The sequence below is a fragment of the Lucilia sericata genome, unplaced genomic scaffold (assembly GCF_015586225.1).
Source record: "Lucilia sericata isolate MDLA Ls3-8-SP2 unplaced genomic scaffold, ASM1558622v1 Contig001269F_arrow, whole genome shotgun sequence".
Classification (NCBI taxonomy): domain Eukaryota; kingdom Metazoa; phylum Arthropoda; class Insecta; order Diptera; family Calliphoridae; genus Lucilia; species Lucilia sericata.
The window spans coordinates 44,321-66,677 of NW_023995220.1; the positions used below are offsets into that span (position 1 = coordinate 44,321).

A 22,357-nucleotide genomic window follows, 5' to 3' on the forward strand; every position below is an offset into this window, starting at 1 on the left:
TTATAAATTGTGTCGCATGCTATTTTTTATAATACAGCAAGGATGCATGTGAGTGAAAAAATTGCAAATTTTAGAAATCTTAAAGTTTGATAAAAATTTTATTGATGAAATTATATGTATTTGTGTATAAATCTGTTTTAATTTATATTAACTTATTTTCAATCAGGTCCAAATTATTTTTTTATTATAAATTCACCGCAGCCAATAAGTTCTAGTCAGCGCACCGATAAAAATAGACCACGCCGTCGCCACCAACGCCGTTCATTTAGAAGCGGCTTGGTTCTTTGCAGCCATGTTAGTTTTATAAGTTCGCTTCTAGCGCAAGGTAAAAAAAGAAATTAGCGACGCGTTTTTAAACAATTATAAGTTGGAAAAAATATTAAAGAAAATTTAAGAAACTATGTGTTAATTTTTAGCAAATTTAAATATTTTGTGAAATCTTTAGATTTCAATGTGAATTATAAATAAAAACAGTGATTTAAGCCACGTCATTGTGTGGATGCACTTTACGGGAAGAACGACGACGGCAGCTTAACACAATTTTACTTTTTTTCTTTTTTTTTTTTTTTAATAAAGTTTTTTCCAAACCATTGTTCCTCACACACATACACACATCAGAGACGTGTCGTAAGTTTTTATTTTATTTTTTCTAGTCAAGAACACAATGAACGAACGGCGGCGTTAGTGGCAAATGAAAATAATAATAGTGGTGGTTGTTTGTTGCTTCTGGTAATTGGGAAGTGTTTAAGAAAAGGAACCTTTTAAAACAATAGCATATTTATTAATTATATGAAAACGAATTTAAATAGAAAAAGTAAAAGTGAAAATGTTAAAAATTAGTGTAAAATATTTTTGTGGATAAAGTTGATGATGCCTTTGTGTTGCAAATCAATAGGGTTGCCAAGCATTATAAACACTAGAAAATTTTTAACTATATATTGAATGTAAATTACAAAACTAATATGCAGTTATTATTTGAATGCTAGATGGTCAGTCAGTCATTCCCTATTTTTTTTTTGCATTTTCTTTATTATAAAGTGAAATCGACACCAATGTTGTCAATTAATGAAAACCGCTTGAGATCTTTATTACCCGTTCTGCTGCCGTATGGAGTGAAATTGTTGTTTTTACAAATTTCATATAACAGTCCTTAGGACAAGGATTTAAAAACATAAATTTGTCTTAAATCAAGATCTATCGATTTGAATATTTGTTTTATAACTTGAAAGACTTTCATTCTGAGTAAGAATATGTAAAAGAGATGTCTGGCTTCAAAGTTCGGTATAAACCAAGTTCTGTAAAACACTGCACTTCAACCAGAAAAATTTGATATGTAGAAAAGGTATTATGATCAGGGACTTTATCATAGGATAAAGTCCCTGAGACTGTCCGAAAGCCGACTGTGCTCAAAATGATTTAAAAAAGAAAAGGATTTTTAGCGAAGGCAGTGTTGGTTTCACCGTTAGAGGAGAAAATCTGTAAGCCCTCTAATCAGAAAAGACATTATTGAAACAAAAAATAGTTTTTCGTATACAATAGATCCAAACAAATTAAATATCATTCAGCTGGAATATAATATAAAATACGAATTGAATCATCAAGGAACCTTTTCAACTACATAGAAAGTCTTAAGAATTCCCAGAAGTTCGGCGGGACAGTCCATAACTACCTCGAGGGAGCTCGGTTAATTCTCTTAATTAAATGTTAGAGAAAGCGTGTTCAAACTGGTTATTTTTAAAAATTAACTACCTACATTTCAAAATAAAATTTTGGAATTCATTCTCACAAAACTTTGATAAAACTTTTGGTAACAATATACCTAATTCGTAAACAATGGTTTAATATGTCTAATAAGGACCGAGATTTATTACAAGATTTTTCCAGTTCTCTTTTTAGTTATGGAATTTTAAACTTCTCTGGGTTTGTAAGAATACATATTAATATTAAAATTAAAATAAATTTAGTGATTTTCATATTTCAATGCACAGCCGCTAAAATGATTTATTAATTTCATAAAGCTGACAACTCTTTATCTGCATGTAAATGCAACCCTACATGGCCGGTTTTTTTCTTTTGCATTTTTTTGTTTGCTTTGTTTCATTGTTTGCAAATTGTTTGACAATGTTTTCAATGAGTTAGAAGAGTACAACTATATGCAACCGGTATTTTATATTTTTGCAACTCTTTCTATCAATTATCATCGTCTTTTTTTATTCTTGTTAACGAAGAGCCATTTCTCTTCTATAGTTCATTTTTGTTCTAGTGTGTTTAACTTTTTAGTATTTTTTTTTTAAATAATTGTTTGCAAAAAGCTAATACTTTTTTCGTGCACATAAAAGTTAAAATGTTAAGAAAAAGTATTTATAAATACTGAAATATATAATTTAAAGACATACGTAAGTTAATAGAATATATAAAAAAACTTGTACGAAAGAAAAAACAATGAAGTCTCGTTCTTTTCTTTATTTCTCTTCTATGAGGCGCGTTAAATATTTGTGTGTTTGTGTCATGTAGTATGTATTGTATTCCGCAAAGCGCCAACCAAAAAAAAAAGAAAAGGAATATTTTAGGGCTACGAAAATATTAATTTTAAATAGTATTTTGTTTGTCAAATATGGTTGCTAAATAATTCTAACAGCATATTTATGCCGGGAATGTTGAATTGTTCATAATTGCTTATCTGCATTTTGTTGCTCTAATATGTTACAGCTTGGACAACTAAAAATCAAGTTCATGACCTTAAAGTTTTTCGTTTTATTGGTAAAACCTTTTAGGGAGGGTTGTGAATATAGATATTATTGAGATGCGTAATTTAATTCCATAGCATATCCAATGGTTTATCTTTTTCAGCTGTATGCTGCTGTACCTTTATACACATGTATACAATTTTAATATCCTCATAAGATTTTTAACAAAATTAAATTATCTACTACTAAAATATGTACTATTAAATTAACATACCTAGTTATGTACCTATTATGTATTTAAAAAAAGAATAGTACAGTTTGTTGTCATTATAAAATTTATACTATTTAAATAAAGAAATATTTATTGCTAAAAAAATCTTGCCAACATTTCCCAATTAAGTACTTATTAGTATTTTTTAAAGGAAACCTACTTAGTTTACTTCGAAAGGGGTGTGTACCTGCAAAATACACATGTACTCTAGGACCTACAGTGTCGAACAAAACTGATGGGTCGATTATGTATGGCAAATGAAATTCAGTTGCGTTGCTAGCTTCAAAATAAGAGAATGATTTCAAACTAGAAATGGTTCAAGTCAACCAAAAACTCATTGGACGAATATTATTAAGGAATAAAACATTCGTTATTTATAAAGTTTCCAAGCTATTGCTTAAAAAACGTCTAGTATACAAATCATTTTAGCAACGCAACTGAAGTGGCAACCGAGATATGTACATAATCGGCCCATAAAGCAGGAACTTTTACTTGTTAATTAAATTCAGAAAATTTTCAAATTAAAATTATTTTTTTTTTTTGGAAAATATGCACCTGTAATATAGAAAAAAATAAACCTAACCATCAAAACTAAAGTGCCTTGGCCAAACATCAAATTAACTCTATTAAACTATCATTTTTTATTGTCTTTGTAAAAAAATAGGTACCAACATACATGAGGTGGAAGAATATAAAAATTAAATTATTTCTAATATAAAATTTCGAAAGTAATGTGCTTTTGTTTTGTCGTTGCAATTTTAGCAATTTAATACAACTGGCTCTGAGTTGAAAATCTTTGGCGAAATAGGTAGAGATGAGATTGCGCTTTTAAGTAAAAGATAAAGGTCAATTGTCTGTTCAGTTAATCTAAAAATAAATTGAATCTAATGTAGATCACAACAATTAACAATTAAAGCTTTAGGTTAAGAATGTTATGTATCATAAGGAACAACTTCATTTCGTTGTAGTTTTCTTCAGAAAAATAGAGATAATATAAAAGAAAGTGTGACAAGACTATGGTTTAAAATATTAAATTAGATTACTAACCTCAATAGCATCAAATCCGAAAGTAACACAGGTTGAAAACAATGTACAGTCTACCTCTTCTTATGAAGAAATATAGCAGAAATGAATTACCGAAAATAATATAGACACAACCTTCAAGAACAGGGACAAATATATGGCTGGTCACTTGACTGACATTATTGTTGAAAATATCCACAAAAGTTGTTATCAACAACTTTGTTCTAAGCAATGATGGATATTTCCATTCAGTCAAATGACCGATCTAGCCATAGTCTGTGGCTCAGTATTCTAGAACAATTTGAAACCAATGCTCAACCCTCGCTAGAACTTCAATATATTTGCAAAAACCTGCAGAAGTGCGTTGCGATGTTACACTATTTCTTGCTTTTGACCATTCTATTCCAGGATAGTGCGACGGATCTCCGATTTAGTTTTAGATTCCAATCCTTTTTTGCAGTGCATTTATACAATCTTTAACTAATGCATTGAAAATAACATAGTTCTATCTATACCAGTAATTTAAACGCTGGATCCGTCAGTAAATACTGCATGATCTACTTAACGATGTTTAATGTTGTAATTCTATGATTTGGAATTCCTTTGGGAATATTATTCTAAACAAGTAAACCTACATCGTACAAACTGTTTGTGTGATTGTCCCCCCATGATTTAGCGAACCATGACACATAGTCTTAGTAAGTTCCTTATCTCTCTACATAATGCTCAATAGGGCACAGAGCACCTGTTAACATTTTCTCAATTAAATACAGGATCTAAGAGTTTAGCTTTGACATAGGACCACACAGGAATCTGCCCTAGTGAAAAGTTTTTATTTAAACCATAAATATAAATATTTATCCAACAATTGTTTTACATATTCTAAACTATTTAAAACCCAAATCTATTTAATAATCGACAATAAACTTTTCTATTTTTTAGTAAACCTCAAGAAAAGTCCAAAAGAGCCTGACTCAGCTATTTAGCGAACGTATTTCAAACAAAAAATCGTATATACAAGAATATTAATTTAAATAATCAACTATTTTGTAAGTAAATTTTATCAAGCAAAATATCAACAGCAACGGCGAGTGATTAAATACAACAAAGCTAAAATAAAAGAGCACTGATTCCGTAAATTACAAAAAAATAAAAAACTAAATAGGAATATTTTTTTTCTCCAAGAGAAAGAAAATCCTTTAGAATACTATATGAATTTTGTTTGAAAACTATTTTAAAATAAAAAAATATTCTTCAATATGCAAATTTAAACACTCCATTAGAGTTGTAGATTAGATTTAACAAAAATGTATTAAGAAAACACAAAATAATTAACTTAACATCATCTACTCTACTCTATATACCATCAAATAATAGGCAAGACGGATTGAAGGATATTTTAATATAAAAGAAGACATCCAAGTGGATTCCTTGTAAAGCCAACCACCCAAAATATAACCTGCCAAGCAAAAACAAACAACAAAACAAGTTTATACTAAAGTCAGCCACAAAGAGGTCAAAGAAGAATATAGACAACCAAACGTGTTTTATTAAGAAATATATACATATTTATAGTATCAAAAGTATTCGAATATTATTTCTTCTAATATACCAACCAACAAAGCAACAGGAAAAAGAAAACATACCGAGTTATTATATAATATTTATATCATCATTCAACAAGATCCTTTCCCTCAAAAATTAGATTAAATTCTACTAATGATACTACAAAATACTATAACAATATAATTTAAATTTAAAACATAAACATAAAACATACGTTTTAGCGTTAGTTGTGTGAGACTAAGGACCTAAGGAAACGGAAACTGAAACAGTATATCATAACATTTTACATTAAATATATATATATATACATGTATATATTCCATATATTAATTAAAATAAATGTGTGTGTTTGTAAGCAACAGGATTAATAACAAATCGTCATTTAACTACGAAAACAACAGAAAATTTTACTGCAACCGTGCTGAATATAACAAAAGCAACCGCAATCGCAATTAGAACAGATAAAAGTAAACAGCAGCTGTAAGGTTGCAGAAACGCAACTTAAAACTCCATAGGAGCAAACAGTTCGGGAAACAAAAATATTAACTTGTATAAATTTATTTTTTAACCAACAATCGTAAATCAACAATCATATAATAGCAATAAACACATACAAATCATTCAAAGCAGAGCACAGAGTGAGATACATTTATGTATATTATCTCAAGAAGCTCCTAAATACAAAAAAAAAAAAACAAAAATCAAAGGCTGCTGTCCCTTGGAAAACAAAAACGTTGACAAAACAAGGGCAAAGAAGAAAAGCTCAGGGGAATAAAAACAGTTGTATCCACATTTAACAATTTTAAAACATAAATAAAAAATAAACATAATAACTATAGGCTAAGTAACTTGAAATCTATTTAAAACTATAGAATACAATATTATAGATAGATAGCGTAGCCAAATCCAATTATAAATTTAACACAACAAACCAACAACATACATCCATCCAACCAGCGAGCGATCGATCGATCTACATATATAAATCAATACAACCACAACCAAACATAAATTCTAACCACAATGGACGAGTCACAGCCGAAAACGTTGTATGTAGGGAATTTGGATGCCTCCGTGTCAGAAGACTTATTAGTCGCTCTATTTAGTCAAATGGGTTCAGTGAAAAGTTGTAAAATTATACGTGAGGCTGGCAATGATCCCTATGCTTTTATCGAATATTCATCTTACCAATCAGCCACGACCGCCTTAACAGCCATGAATAAACGTTTATTTCTCGATAAAGAAATTAAGGTAAATAAACAATTCATTCTCCACCTTTTCCATAATGTATTATAAAACTTATTTTTCATTCTTTTTCATTCAGGTTAATTGGGCCACTAGTCCTGGCAATCAGCCGAAAACAGACATTAGTTCACATCACCATATCTTTGTGGGCGATCTAAGTCCTGAAATAGAAACCGAAAGCTTACGCGAAGCATTTGCTCCATTTGGAGAGATCTCTAACTGCCGCATTGTACGTGATCCGCAAACAATGAAATCGAAGGGTTACGCCTTCGTCTCGTTCGTTAAAAAGGCAGAAGCCGAAAATGCAATACAATCAATGAATGGCCAATGGATTGGTTCACGTTCCATACGTACCAACTGGTCAACGCGCAAACTAGCACCACCACGCGAAACCAGTAAAACAAATACAGGCGGCGGTGGTGGAGGTATAAAAAACAACTCACGACAAACTTTCGAAGAGGTCTACAACCAGTCAAGTCCCATGAATACCACAGTCTATTGTGGTGGCTTCCCGCCAAATTTGATCACCGAAGAACTCATGCACAAGCATTTCGTGCAATTCGGTACTATACAAGACATACGTGTTTTCAAAGACAAAGGCTATTCCTTCATCAAGTTTTTTACAAAAGAATCGGCAGCTCGTGCCATCGAACACACACACAATTCGGAAGTGCTCGGCAATACGGTCAAGTGTTTCTGGGGCAAAGAGAATGGTGGCTTTAATGCGGCGGCTGCCAACAACGATAATCAGATGAACAATATGGCAGCGGCGTCAGCAGGTGCTGCTGCTGCGGCGGCTGCAGCAGCTGCTGGTGCCATCATTGGACCAGGTGGTATGCCAACAACACCACAACAAGCAGCCGCCGCTCAAGCGGCAGCAAATGCAGCAGCAGCTGCCGGTGCCACGATACCCGGACAAATGATGACACAACAACAACTTGCCGCTGCAGCAGCAGCCGTACAATATCCATATGCGACGGCATATCAACAAATGGGTTATTGGTATCCACCAGCGGTAAGTTTGAATTACTCATACTACATACCTACATATTTCATTGATTTATTCGTCTAAAATACATCTGATATAAACACCACTAATATTTCGCAACTTGAAATGCAAAAGGGCGCAACCAAATGTTTTAAAATAAAACATACCAAAGCGAAAACTCAAGCTCATTGAGTTTATTTTGAATAAAATTTGAATTTTGTCAAAATTTAACGTAGATTAGAAAGGAATCCTTCTTTCGTTGAAAAAAATTTATGAATACATATTTCTATGTATACGTCCCCGAAATTTGCATCAGTATATCGTTACCTGAAATGCAAATAGGCGTAACAACCAAAAATTTTAAAATCGACTTTTTTATTGAAAATGGTCCATTACATCGAAATACATGTTGTTGCAATTTTTTATAACTTTATTGTCAAAAACATCAATTTCATTAACATAAAATTCAAAAGGGCGTAAAAACAAATTATTTATTTCCACAAGTCAGAATGTCCTAAAAAGCAACACAATAGACAATGCCTGGAGGCACAATTATTCAATCAAACATGTTTATTGATGTTAGGATATAATACATGGAAGAAAGAGAGAAAGATTTTTATAACAATAATAGTTTCAATTTTATTTAGTCTTTTGTCTTCCCTGTAAAATTTTGACGATGTGGAGTGTAACTCACTATAAACCATAGGAATAAACCCATATGAAGGGACTTTTGATACTTTTACGTTCTTCAAATGGTACTTTTTGAATGAAGAGTCCTGATTAGGAACTTTTCGGATCTATTAATGGTACAATGTAATATCTTAAAATTGAAGATACATGATCCTAAGTGGATGATAATTTACAAAGGGAATTTTTTTTGTGTGTTTTTTATAATAAATTAAGAAACATGAATTTAATTTTTAATAAATAAATTTCTACTCTATATATTTTAGGGTTATCAAGCAGCGCAAATGCAAACACAATATATGCAACAAGGCTACTATCCATACGCTTATGCAGCAAGTGCGCAACAAGCTGGAGGCATGCGTAAGTTTCTTAGAAATTGTATTCCTTTAAAATTTTAACATTTAATTAATTATTGATTAATTCTTGGCAATTTCTTTACATTTTTCTGTCTCTGTAGCTGCTGGTTACAGAATGGTTCAGCCAAACGTTGCTTGGGGAGTTCCAGGAACAGTAGTACCAGGTGTTACAGCAGCAGCCACAGCAGCAAACGGTTCGCTGGGGCCACAAATGATGTATAGTGCTGCAATGCCACAATATCAAACCCAATGAAGCTACTAAACTAGAGCATGTTTTGTACAAATTTTGTTAGAGCCAAAACAAAATTATATTCACGAGTGTTGTTTTTTTATTTTTTTTACTTGTCGAGAACGGACAAGAACAAATGTGTATTTGGACAAATGAACAAGTGTGATGTTGTATTATTAAGATATAAAAAAAAAAACTAATTAAAAAAAGTGAGAGAAAAAACACATTTAAAATGTTTGTGAACACTCTGAAAACATTTCTATTTTACAACTTGTACACAAACATGCTTAAACAACAAATTTTCAACAATGCTGTCTGTCTATCTGTCAAAAGAGAAAACTAATTTGACTTGAGATCATTTTTATGTGTGTGCGTCAAAGAATAATAAATAACAAGCAGAGGAAGAACCAGAATCCAACTGAAACAGTAATAAATTTGTATGATTGAGACACAAAACATAAAAAGGATAAATAATATTGCAAAAAAGAAAACCACAACAAACAAACAAATCTCTCGCTATATTCCTTGATTGTTTGCGAATAATACAAAATATATGTATAATTTACTTACGTACGTTCCCCGTACAATTTAACACAACACAATAAATACGCCAGTCTGGCATCATCTCATGCCTCCTACCTATTATGAATAAGAAGACCAAAATACTGTTACACTTCAGTTTCTCCCATTTAATCACTCTCAATTCAAAACCAGCAGGACAAGTCGATTGTGAAATCAAACGATTGCTTTTTATAGTACACGATTATTATTTTATACATAATTTTACGCAAATCCTTCTACATATATCTATATAACACAAAATTTTACTCCATCTGCATACAATATTTCATATAGATACATTTATACAAATCCTGGGAAGAATTATTAATTTTTCAATCAAACAAATCAATTGCTTTTGACGAAAGAAACTTAAAAACTAAATTTCTCCCATTCCACTTTATTTATTTATTACAATATGCTTTTCTATATATTTATTGTGTGAAAACATCATTCGATTAAAAACAACAACGAAAACAAACACTTCATTTATTCATATATGCAATTGGACAACAAGAAGAACATTAACAAATTGCAATTATTCAATGATTATTGAAATTCAGCATTGATTTTCGATTCTCCCAACTCTTAGCCACCCTCCGCCCTCTTTCCCATACATCGCCGCATATATCTTGTACTATTCGCTTACAATCTCAAAACAAACAAACAAACAAATAAAAAAAAAACATAGATGTTAGGTCGTTGTTAATTAAATTATATTTAAAATAAACAAAAGAATAATTATAATAAAAATAATAAAAAAAATCTTAAAAAATAAACTGCAAAGAAAACTTTATTGCAAGAAAGAAGAAACTATAGAAAACAAAAAATCAACAACAAAACAAAAACCAACAAGTGATAGTATAATCTAAGGAATCTGTCACTTTTTCGTCCTTTTTCACATTTTATTATTATTACTTACTATTATTAAATTGTCGTTACCATCTATCTCTCATTTCTTTGCTTAGCAAACAAAAAAAGAAAAACTGATTAATTAGTCATAAATCATAAAATATTTTTTCTACAAAAAGATTGTAATTTATGTATCTAAAACAAACAAACAAAAAACAAAAACTCTTTACAACAAAATTTCGTGTGAGGCAACCAAAACACCAACAACAACAAACAAAATTAAATTAAGTAACTACTCAAAAACAAAACAAAAAAATTAACGTTTAACAACGTCAAAAAAATTTATAATTATGACTGGGATTTTAATCTCTATAAGAAAATCCAAAAAAGAAAACAAAAACAAAAATATTAAATTTATTGTTGAAATGATAATTTATTTTACTAAGATACAATATTAGGATGAAGTAATAAAAATGCAGCAGAAGAACGAACATTAAAAAAAACTACTAAATTATTATAAAGAAAATGCAGAAAAAATATATTTAAGAAACGCCATTTTTAGCGTTAATAGAAAAAACAGAATGAAATTAAAAACCATGTAAAAAAAGAAAAAAACTGAATGCGTTTTATGTAAAAAAAGAAAATAAATAAAACTATAAAAGAGAAATTTCTTGTATTTTCTTTTTATTAACGCGAAATGAACTTCAGTATAGGTGATAAGATAGAGAGATAGCATAAATCAAAGTAAACAATCAATTTTTGAACTCAATAAAAGTTTAAATCCGCAATGAATAAAATAACTTCTTTAATATTTAAAAAAATAAAGAGTTACCATTTCACAATTTGCATGTAGAAATTTGTAACACGTCTCTAAAATAATTTTTTTCGAAATTATAGGTATTACGCACTTCTTATATTCTCAATTTCATTACTTACTAAAAAATATTGTTGTATTTTTAAAAACCTTAATAAAATACCACCTGACTACATGAATAAAAAATAGAAATGTAAACAAAAATACCAATATAACTAAAATTAATTACACATATGTATTTTAAATTTCATCTTTAAATTTTCATTTCTTTTACTTCATATACATACATATGTATGTACATATCTGACTACCGTTAACTTTGGCAATGAAAAACATAAACATACAACTTTATATGTAACGCATCTTTTCGACAGTAATCACCTTGTTGACCCTAATTTGTATATTGGGTTATTCGTCGCCAATGTACTCTTCGTAACATAGGTAAACGAGGGATTAGACAGTCGTCACTTTACTGTAATCTAGGTAAATAAATGTACATACATATTTCTATTATTTTCAGATTACGTAGTAAATGAGCGATATGTATTTATTACAATCGCACACCCAGTACACAAGTGACACAACTCAAACAAAAATTTATTTTTCAGAAAAGGGAAACATTTTTTTACAAATTCTGAAACATAAAGAAAGACGTAACGTTTTTTTTTAACAGTTAACAACAAAAAAATAAACTAATAATTTTTTTGAGATAAACAAGTATCTTGTGCATAGTTTATGGCTTAAACTTTAAGCTTAAAGAATATAAAAAGGCAAAAATAATCTTTTGAGTTGTGTATTTTCTACAAAATTTATGACATTATTAATTATATTTTTGCTAATTATAAATGTTCTAAATATTTCATCGTAATGAAATGTTGGCACCACTGTATTTTTTATTTGTAAAGATTTTTCGGGTACATTTTATCAGCTGTTGGTTGTAGCTGTCACTTAACGTTGCGGACAAAATTCTATTTACCGCAGGTTTATACGCTACGACAACGTTATGGCCAAACTAACGGCTTACACAAGTTTTCGTAAGCCAAAAAAATTTCAGCTGATACGTCACGGAACGTAACGTACAAACTAACGGAGCCTTATCGCATTTAGTCATATCGTTTTGCATTTAAAAAATGTATTGAAGAGGTATTAAGTTGGAATCACAAAGTTTGAATACTACTTAGAACATATAATAAATTCTATTTATTTTGTTTCCGAATTATAATGGGAAAAGTACAAACGTTAAGACGTAATGCTTGTATTATTGTCTTGGGTGATATTGGACGAAGTCCTCGAATGCAGTATCATGCAGTAAGTTTATTAGAGGAAAACTACAATGTTGATTTGATTGGATATGCTGAAACAAAACCATTGGAGGAATTATCAACAGCTAAACCAAAATGCAAAATACATGAACTCACACCGGTTCCGGCGATAAATCTAACTCCCATATTAAAATTGATTTTTAAAACAATTTGGCAGACATTAAGTCTAATGATTGCATTAGTGTCGATAAGAAGACCAAATTTTCTACTTGTCCAAAATCCTCCAGGAATACCAACTTTAGTTGTTAGTTATTTGTATTGTGCTTTAACACGTACTCGGTTGATTATAGATTGGCATAATTACACGTATACAATATTAGGTCTTGGTATAAGAGGTGGGGAGACGAGTAGAATTTGTCGTTTAGCAAAATGGATTGAGAAATGGTTTGGAAGTAAAGCAGATGCCAATTTTTGTGTTACCAAAGCTATGAAGGAGGATTTAAGCGTTAACTGGAATATAAGGTGAGCATTACTTTCAGACCTTTAATAAAAGGAATGTTTTCCCTATTTTTATGTATAATAAGGAGTGGGGAAATCTCCCAGGATATAGTTTTTCAGAATAGATCTAAATATCAATTCTATTTTTAGAAATATTACGGTGTTATATGATAGACCTCCATCACAGTTCCATCCAATTGATGTGGCGGCAAAGCACGATTTATTTATGAAACTTTCTAAGGATTACCCACAATTTCTGCCAAAGTGTTATGATAATTTAAAGGAGTCTGGAGTATTAGAAGAAACAGCATTGACCCAAAAACTAAGCAATAATATAGTAGTTAACAAACCACAGAGAATGGGCATATTAGTTTCTTCCACTAGTTGGACGCCAGATGAAGATTTTGGACTACTATTAAAAGCTTTGCAAGGTAATGTGAAAAAAGTGTTAAAAATATGAACTTAAATGACCGATTTGTATATTAAATTTTTCATCCTATCATTCGTACAGCTTATGAGAAAGAAGCTTCAAATTATCCGAATAAATTTCCCTTTTTAATGTGCATTATTACGGGGAAAGGACCCCAAAAGGAGGAATACCAAAGACAAATAGAAAAAATTAAATTCACTAAAGTGGGTATAATTACTCCATGGCTTGAAACACAGGATTATCCCTTAATATTAGGTGCTGCAGATTTAGGCGTTTGCCTACATTGGAGTTCAAGCGGTTTGGATTTACCGATGAAAGTTGTAGATATGTTTGGTTGTGGTCTGCCAGTATGTGCATACAATTTCAAATGTCTCAATGAGTTAGTTCGTCCGGGAGAAAATGGTTTCATCTTTGAAAGTCATCAGGAACTCGCTCAGCAACTAATATTTTGGTTTGAAAATTTTCCCAATAATCTAAGCCTGTTGGAATCAAAAGAATTATTTCGAAAAAACTTGCAAAAATTCCAGTCCCAGAGATGGCACGAAAATTGGCAATCCAATGCACTGCCGATATTTAATTCATTTCTATGAAATAAAATTACATTTTAGCACTGATCTTTTGTTATTATTTCTTTAATGCAGAATATTTTCTGAAAAAAAAAAACAAAATGAGTACTTTTTAAGTTTTAAAGTACTAAACTAAAGTAGTTTTCCGCTAAACTATATATAGACTATACTATAGAATAGACTATAAACTAGAATAAAATATAGACTAGACTATAAACTCTACAGATAGGCGACACATTCCGCTTCTCATGGGTGCAGATGCAAATGCGCACCACACGGTCTGAGGAAGCTCAGATATTAACTCAAGAGGTGAGTCTCTTTTAGATTTTCTATTAGATAATAACCTAGTAGTAGTAAATAGTGGTTCAGAACCCACTTTCATAGTCGCAAATAGAAAGGAGGTACTGGATATTACGGTTGTGAATGCAAACCATATTGATCTAGTTCAGGGTTGGAAGGTCTCAAATTAATGCTCCATCTCTGATCACTGCTATATAGAATTCGAAATAGTGGTTCAGGCAAAGATTATAAAAACATTTCTCAATTGAAGAAAGACGAACTGGGAGGTACATAAAGCAACCTTGACTGATATTCTTCCTACTGCTCCGATGATAGAAAGTAGAAGTGACATTGATTTAGCCGTTAATTGGATCTCAAGCTCTATTAGTGTAGCCACAAATACGGCCTGTAGATTATCAAAAGGTATGCGTAAGGGTAAACCCCCTTTGTAGGGATCCCGAAATTGCGAAAACTCGTAGGTTATGTCGTAAATTATTTAACGAGGCAAAGAGATCTGGTATCTGGTCTCTTTATAAGTCAAAAGTAAATGAATTTAAAAATCAGGTACGAAGTGCGAAGCGTAGTTCCTGGAGAAAATTCTGTAGTTCTATAGAAAATTCATCAGATACGAGTCGTCTTCGTAAAATCCTGTCTAAATCTCCTTCCGTCCCAAGTTATATACAAAAAGCGGACGGAAATTGGACTGCAGGTAGTCAAGAGACACTTGAGCTTCTTTTGAATACTCACTTTCCCGGTTGCATCCCAACTGGTGAATCAGTTGCATATAATCAGCATGGTATTGAACTTGATAATACTGCTGCAGATGTTATGATAGATGATGACATCATCCGCTGGGCAATAAGAAGTTTCGACACCTATAAATCACCTGGCCCTGATGGCATTATTCCAGCGGATCTACAAAATAATTTAGATCGTATCATTCCCTGGCTAAGTAATATTTACAAGGCCTGTTTATACTGGTTCTACATACCTGTTCAGTGGACCAGGTGTAACGTGATCTTTATCCCAAAAGGGGGAAAGACATCTCACACCAAGGCAAAAGACTTCAGACCCATCAGTCTGGCGTCATTCTTGCTTAAAACTCTGGAGAGAATAATTGATATCAATCTCAGGATATCTATTGGCAAATCTCTACTCTCTCAAACTCTCAGCATGCCTACATGAAAGGTAAATCTGTTGAGACGGCTTTACATTCCCTGGTTGGGTATATTGAAAAATACATGAGTTATGGAAACTTCACTCTGGTTGCCTTTCTCGATATTGAAGGAGCTTTTAACAACGTCAGATCCTCACCTATCTGTCAATCCCTCTCTTGGATGGGTGTGGACCGATCTATTGTGAGTTTTGTAAAGAACTTACTATCTGAACGGACTATTGTATCTTCACTGGGTGATACAACAATCTATAAAAAAAAGCCATCCGGGGCACTCCTCAAGGAGGGGTGTTGTCCCCTATTCTTTGGAATATGGCAATAAACGAACTATTGGTTAGACTTGACTCACTAGGTTTTAAGACGGTTGCTTACGCTGACGATGTTGCAGTAGCGGTAACTGGTACGCATCTTGAGACTCTGTCTCAGAGATTAGAAGAAGCGCTGAAGGTAATAAGCTCATAGAGTGTTGTATGCGGTCTCAGCGTAAACCAGGAAAACGGAACTAGTATTGTTCACGAAAAAATACAAAATTCCTCAATTCTCCCTTCCACGTCTCAACGGCGAGGTTCTTACGCTGTCGGATAGCGCAAAATACTTAGGTGTTATTCTTGATAGAAAATTGTCTTGGAGCTTGAATATCATCTCCAGATCTTCCAAAGCCATTACGGCATTATACGTTTGTAGAAAGGCTATTGGCCTGCATTGGGGTATGGTGGTATGCACTTGACAAAACATCTAACAGAAATATTCTCACAAAAGTTATGAGACAATCTACTCTTCTTATAACAGGTGTAGTTAGGAATACGCCCAGTAATGCGTTGTTTGCCATGCTGAACTGGCTGCCTGTGGATCTTCTTGCTAAACAACTGACAATGAATACTGCAGCCAGACTAAGTATTACAAATAGATGGAACTACGGTTCCAGAGGTCATGCAAAGATTGTAGATCTTCTACCAAACCTACATCATGCTATTGACTACCATATTTCGGAACCGTGCATTTCGAGGAACTTCCGGTATAGTTTAATCTGTGATTATAATGAATTAGCACCTGAAAGTGTTGAAAGCTTTAACGTGTATACAGATGGCTCTAAAACAACTAAAGGTGTCGGCGGTGGCATATTCATTGAAGAATTCGGGACGAAAATCTCTTTCCGACTCAACGACGAATATACTATTTTACAGGCTGAAATCTCAGCTATAAAAAAGGCATCTAATTGGCTTAGGTACTATCGGATATCCAACAGAGCTATCAGAATTTATACTGACAGTCAAGCCGCTATCAAATCCCTGTATTCTACATCAAAACTTGTCCAAGAATGCCGGGCGTCTCTAAACGAGATGGCGAGACATTTAAGAATTACCCTCGTTTGGGTCAAAGGACACGGGGATATAACTGGCTATACTACTGCTGACATTTTGGCAAAAGCCGGCACGAGGATGACCATACTGGATATAGACCAGTTCTGTGGTGTCCCCTTAGCGATAATCAAGAAACAAATACTTGATTATTACTTTAGTTCAGCTCAGGAACGGTGGTCTCAGGAGCACACTTGCTCGATCGCTAGGTTACTGTGGCCTCGTATGGATTCTCATAAAACATCCTACATTTTAGTGCTAAACAGAATATATCTGAGCGCTCTGTTATCAGTTCTTACCGGTCATTCAAAGTTCGGAAACCATGCTAGACGTATTGGTATTCCATATAATGACTTTTGTAGGAGCTGTCAAAATGAAGAAGAGGAGGAAACAATTACTCATCTTCTGTGTAACTGCCCGGCCCTGGAATCGCTCCGTCATCAGGCGCTGGGTTCGTCGCACTTTTCTGATCTATCTGATCTGTCAGCTGTTCAACTTGGGTGTATACTAGCACTCTTGAAACCTGTAAACTCTACTAGACTAGACAATAGGCTAAACTATAAGCTACACTACAGAGTACTTTTTAAGTTTTAAAGTACTAAACTAAAGTAATTTATACTATAGAATAGACTATAAACTGGAATAAGCTATAGACTAGATAATTGACTAGACTATAAACTCTACTAGACTATACAATAGGCTAGACTATAGACTAGAATATAAACTAGACTATCGACTAGACCAGGGGTCGGCAAACTACGGCTCGCGAGCCAAAGGCGGCTCTTTGGATGTGGAGCTGTGGCTCTTTAGTTTCATAAATACTTTCTTATTTTATAAAAAAACATTTATATATTTTAAAATATTTCGGAATTGATTAACGAGCAGTGTTTGTTAAAATTAACAAAACAATTCGCAAACGTTTCTACAATATACACAACTTTTCATCTTTGTTTAATCGTTCTGTACGTAAGCAAAATAAAGCAAATTCTTTTTGGGCGAGAAAGAACGAAAACAAAACAATTAGTTTTCAGTAATTTCCTTGCTTTTATTTACCCTTGTGCCATTTGGAATTGGTACTGGATCTCTAGAAATGTAGTTGATCAATTTAAAAAGTAAAGCTTTGGTTGTGGAAAATTGTCAAAGTTTAAAAGCCAGTTGATAGAGTTAGGTAAAAAGTCAACTAACAATTGAAAGTTTAGAGTCGTTTGTGAAACGTTAAACAACAAGTTGTGATCCAAAGTTTTTAAAGCCATATAAACCTACCTCTCCCACTGAATTTGTTCCATGTATAAGGTAGTATTGTAAGAAAATGTTTAATTCTTTAAATGTTTAATTGAAAAGTTCACTATAAACGAATGGGGCATCATGAGCGCTCCTACGAAGATAAGATGTAAATCATGATCATACATTCCGAAATTTTCATGTTTTTCGAATTAAAACATATTTTTTGGAAATTGAAAGTATCGTAATTAAATTATTAATAATGTGGAGAGTTTGGATACAGTTAAATACTAAAAACTTGAAAACCTCAATATTTAAATATTGTTTTAGAAACGTTTTACAGTGATCTATAAAAGATTTATATATTTTCGACATAAAATGTTTGGCTATAAGTAAGGGACCAGAAAGCGTATTATGGACCCATCCTTACAGAATTTGGTACAGATATTTTTGTTTCTATAAATTTGTTTATGACGAATTTCACTATGCTGGTATTATTAAGCCTGTTATGAGCGTTAAAGTCATTTTCTGAAGAAGAATTTGCGGGTATGCGGGTATGGTCAACAATGAACTGATCATTAAAAAATTTTGGAGAGAGATTTTTCTTCCTATAATACTTGTTAGAGTCATTTTCCGAAGTAGACCTCATAAAAGGGGATTGGTCAATTATGTTCGCATCGTCTTAAAATTTGGTCGAGAAATTTTGTTCTTATAAAACTTGTTTGTGTCAAATTTCGTCGCTTACTGCTATTATTAGGTCACTTAAGAGCGATAGGGTAATCTTCTAGTGGTGATCTTATATGGTGGAAGGATCAATTATGAGTCGATAGTCACCAAATTTGGTAAAGAGATTTTTGTTCTTGTTTATGTTGAATTTCGTCATAATACAGCTATTATTAAGACAGTTATGAGCGTTAAAATCAAATTTGGAAGATAGATATTGGTTCTTATAAAAGTTGTTTATTTTGAATTTCGTTGAAATATTGCTACTGTTAAGTCAATTATGATCGTTAGTCATTTTCTGAAAAGGACCTTATATTGGGGTTGGTAAAATATGGTTCGATGTCCGCAATACATCACAATATAATTTCTGTATGCATAAAAAAAACTTTATCTTGATTGCCGCCAAATTAATATATTACTTTATGTTGTATTATCTGCGTCATCAATTTTCGTTATTTTTACATTTCCTGATATGCTTCGAAAAGCCTTTTAAATTATAGCACTGTCGCCCTACTCTAATAAACTTCTATATTTTTATAAAACGAGTGTTTAAAAAATGCATTCGAATGACACATAAAAATTCAAAAAGTATTTGTAGTCAAAATCTATAAGAAAGATTCCTTGCATAATGTCCTGTAGATAATTAAATCAAAATTTATGTTTTTGAAGTGAATTCAAAAAGTATTTCGTCATATGAAATCCAAAAAGCCCTAAGTTACATTGAACAAATTTTTTAGGAGAAGCAAAAAACCGTTTTGCTTACGGAGATATGAAACATACGCCCTTGAGAATTTGTTTTCTTCTTAAACCCAAAAGAGCGTAAGTTACATTAAAAATAGTAAGTTTTAACATTTTCAACTAAATTCAAATCTGGTTTTGTTGGTCAAATAGGCCGAAAAAATCATAAAGCTTCTTTGTTTTTTATAAAGATTTTCGGAAATTGGAATTTTTCTTTGAAAAAATTCTAAAACTGTTAAAATAATCTCTATATTACAAGGATTCGCTAAAAGTGCCATTTTTGTTTAATTTGACTTATAACATTTCACAGTTTCGAAGTTAAAAATTTAAAAGAATTTTAAAATTTTCATGAATTTTAAGGTAATTTTAGAACATAACCTTTTAAAATTTCTTTGATAGGGACGCTGATTTTAATTGTGGGAGTGTAAAATTTAGCAGGAACATATATTTTGATACGGTGCGTCATAATCAATCAAAAAGTCGATTTAGATTTTTTTGTAACTTTGGATTTCATATGACGATTTGTAAAGTTTTTAATAAACAAAAATTTTGTGGCTCTTTTAAAACACATCTTTTGTAAACTGTAAATTTTGGCTCTTCCAACTCAAAAGTTTGCCGACCCCTGGACTAGACTAGAAGTTTCTTCGGATATAATGTACATAACGCTCATTTACCACAAGACTGGCATAAATTAAAAAACATCGTGTTATATAAAACAGCGTTAAATGTATTATGACATTTTACTATTTTTTATGTATAAAGTTAAAGTTATGTTAAATTAAATTTTTACATATGTAAATGAAAAATGGGTTTTAGTTTTGACATTTAGAGCAAAATATCACTCGCGCACCGAAAATAATAGACATATTTGAATTTTGGATTGCGCCAGTAATACGATATACATATGTACATCGCCCTTTCAATATAACATAAAAAAATAATAATTTCTCACAAATGAAGGAATTATTAATAAGTATTTAACATTAAATATTTTTTTTTTTTAATTTGAAATCCATTCGAAATTGAAGCTTTAATGCTTTGTCTTTTTGTAATACATACATATCGTCAACGTAAATGCGAAACAACGTAGTTATCACAATTTTTAAGAAATATATTTTTAACCCCCAGATAACAAAGTATACTTTTCTAAAGATTGGACAGCCCTAAATACGAATCTGGAATTTATCCATCATATCATAAAGTTTGAAATCCCGAGTTTTTGGTCATATTTGAGACGTTGTCAACTTTGTTTACAAAATCTCTTATGTCATCTGAAAGTCCAATCTTTCGACTTTAAAATTTATATTTTCTTTTTTTCTTTTATATTTTCTTTCTTTTTCGAGATATCAAAAATTTCATGATTACTTGTTTTTTTTCAGTCAGTTGTGAAGGTTAAATCCATTTTCTGAATGTCTACTAGGGAGATCGACTCGGTTTTTCAACCGGTTTTAATGCCGGTTTTTTCTGCTTTACCAGTGTCGGTTTTTTCTAAATGTCGATTTTTCGAATATCGAATAAAGCGTTTTTTTTTTTGCTTTTTAAAACTTTTATTTGCTTTGTATTCAAAGATTACTTAAATTAAATTTTGAAGTAAATAATAATACAGCCCTTCTAAATTTTAAAAATATTGGAGTCCAGGAACTATAGCATATTTTTCTAACGCACCTTTGGTTAAACTTTTTTGATTTTCCTAATTAATTAACAAATCTTATTTTTAAAATTTATTGGAAAAACTATTTAATAAAATTTTATCAATCTTAAGATTATATTTCAATTACAATAATTACTTGACCGCTAAACTATTATTGATGTGTTGGAAGGCCTATGAAAATTGTCTAAACAGGGATTTTAGGTAGGAGTGCATAGTTTCTTATATTTAGCAGAAGTGTCCCACTTTTTTATATTTTTTTTTTTACATTAAAGAAATAATGTAAATCAGACGACTATATCTAAATTTATAATCTTTTAAACTGTAAAAAATCACTTCGGGTCATCAAATTTAAACATAAACGTTCATTTTTTTAAAATAAAATGGATTTTGTTATTTATAATAAAAAACCGGGTTTTTCTGAATTTGAAAAATATCAACCGGTTTTTTTGGAATGTCAACTATTAGAACTATTCGAAAACCGGGTTTTGGAAAATGTCGAATAATCGATCACCCTAATGTCTACCCTATATTGAGGGTTGGATATAAGCACCCCTATTCTACATTTCAATTCGAATCGAAATTTTCTGCGTTTGGCAACATTAGTATTATTCTCCGTTTCGATTCGAAGCTCCGCCACTAAAATAACATCTTAGTAAAACGTAAATAGTTATGATCGTAATGCAGAATACACACAATCTAAAAGCATTGAAATAAAATGGAATTGCTTCTTCTTTTTCTTACGATTCCGTTTTTTGTTACAATACCAATTTTCGATCGTAGCGTAACTGAATGTGGAAACGTAATAGCAGAATATGGGTCATACTCACCTATATTCTGCTATTTCAGTCATACTTTAAAATATAATTTTGAGTATATAAAACCAACTTGTGGAAAATTAAAATAATTATGACTGTTCATACCATATTCCTGGGTGCCACTTGAATGGGAGCTATGTGAAATCGTGCTCCGACATTGCTAATTTTCAATACCAAACAAACCTTATTAATAGAGACTATTTATAGAAAATTTCAGCCTTCAAGTTTCTCAAGTATGGACATTTTTTCAATTTATACTAAAATATTTCACTGATAATACGTAATTTTGTTTCAGTAAACACAAATGCAAAATAAGGAAACATAACATGAAAAATAATTAGGAAAATAATATGTTTCTTCTGAAAT

The 22,357-nt window shown here is 31.5% G+C and overlaps 2 protein-coding genes across 6 annotated transcripts; both read left to right on the top strand.

Annotated features, from left to right (window-relative positions):
* The first annotated feature begins 296 nt into the window (after nt 1–296).
* On the top strand, nt 297–10,965 carry LOC119610719 (nucleolysin TIAR). 5 transcript variants are annotated; one of them, XM_037966053.1, is made up of 6 exons: nt 297–325; nt 4,924–5,030; nt 5,359–6,798; nt 6,872–7,807; nt 8,734–8,827; nt 8,925–10,298. In XM_037966053.1, exons 3-6 carry the CDS (start codon nt 6,571–6,573, stop codon nt 9,074–9,076), a joined length of 1,410 nt encoding a protein of 469 aa, XP_037821981.1. In that variant the 5' UTR covers nt 297–325; nt 4,924–5,030; nt 5,359–6,570; the 3' UTR covers nt 9,077–10,298. The 5 variants fall into 5 exon arrangements, with proteins under 5 accessions (XP_037821981.1, XP_037821980.1, XP_037821982.1 ...); XM_037966052.1 differs by lacking the exon at nt 297–325 and adding an exon at nt 344–627; XM_037966056.1 differs by lacking the exon at nt 297–325 and adding an exon at nt 2,225–2,396 and having other exon boundaries at nt 8,925–10,965.
* A 1,388-nt stretch (nt 10,966–12,353) lies between these two features.
* LOC119610734 (chitobiosyldiphosphodolichol beta-mannosyltransferase-like) lies at nt 12,354–14,080 on the top strand. Its single transcript, XM_037966077.1, has 3 exons — nt 12,354–13,060; nt 13,187–13,467; nt 13,548–14,080. The coding sequence occupies exons 1-3, from the start codon at nt 12,498–12,500 to the stop codon at nt 14,054–14,056; spliced, it is 1,353 nt and encodes a 450-aa protein (XP_037822005.1). The 5' UTR covers nt 12,354–12,497; the 3' UTR covers nt 14,057–14,080.
* Nucleotides 14,081–22,357: the final 8,277 nt, after the last annotated feature.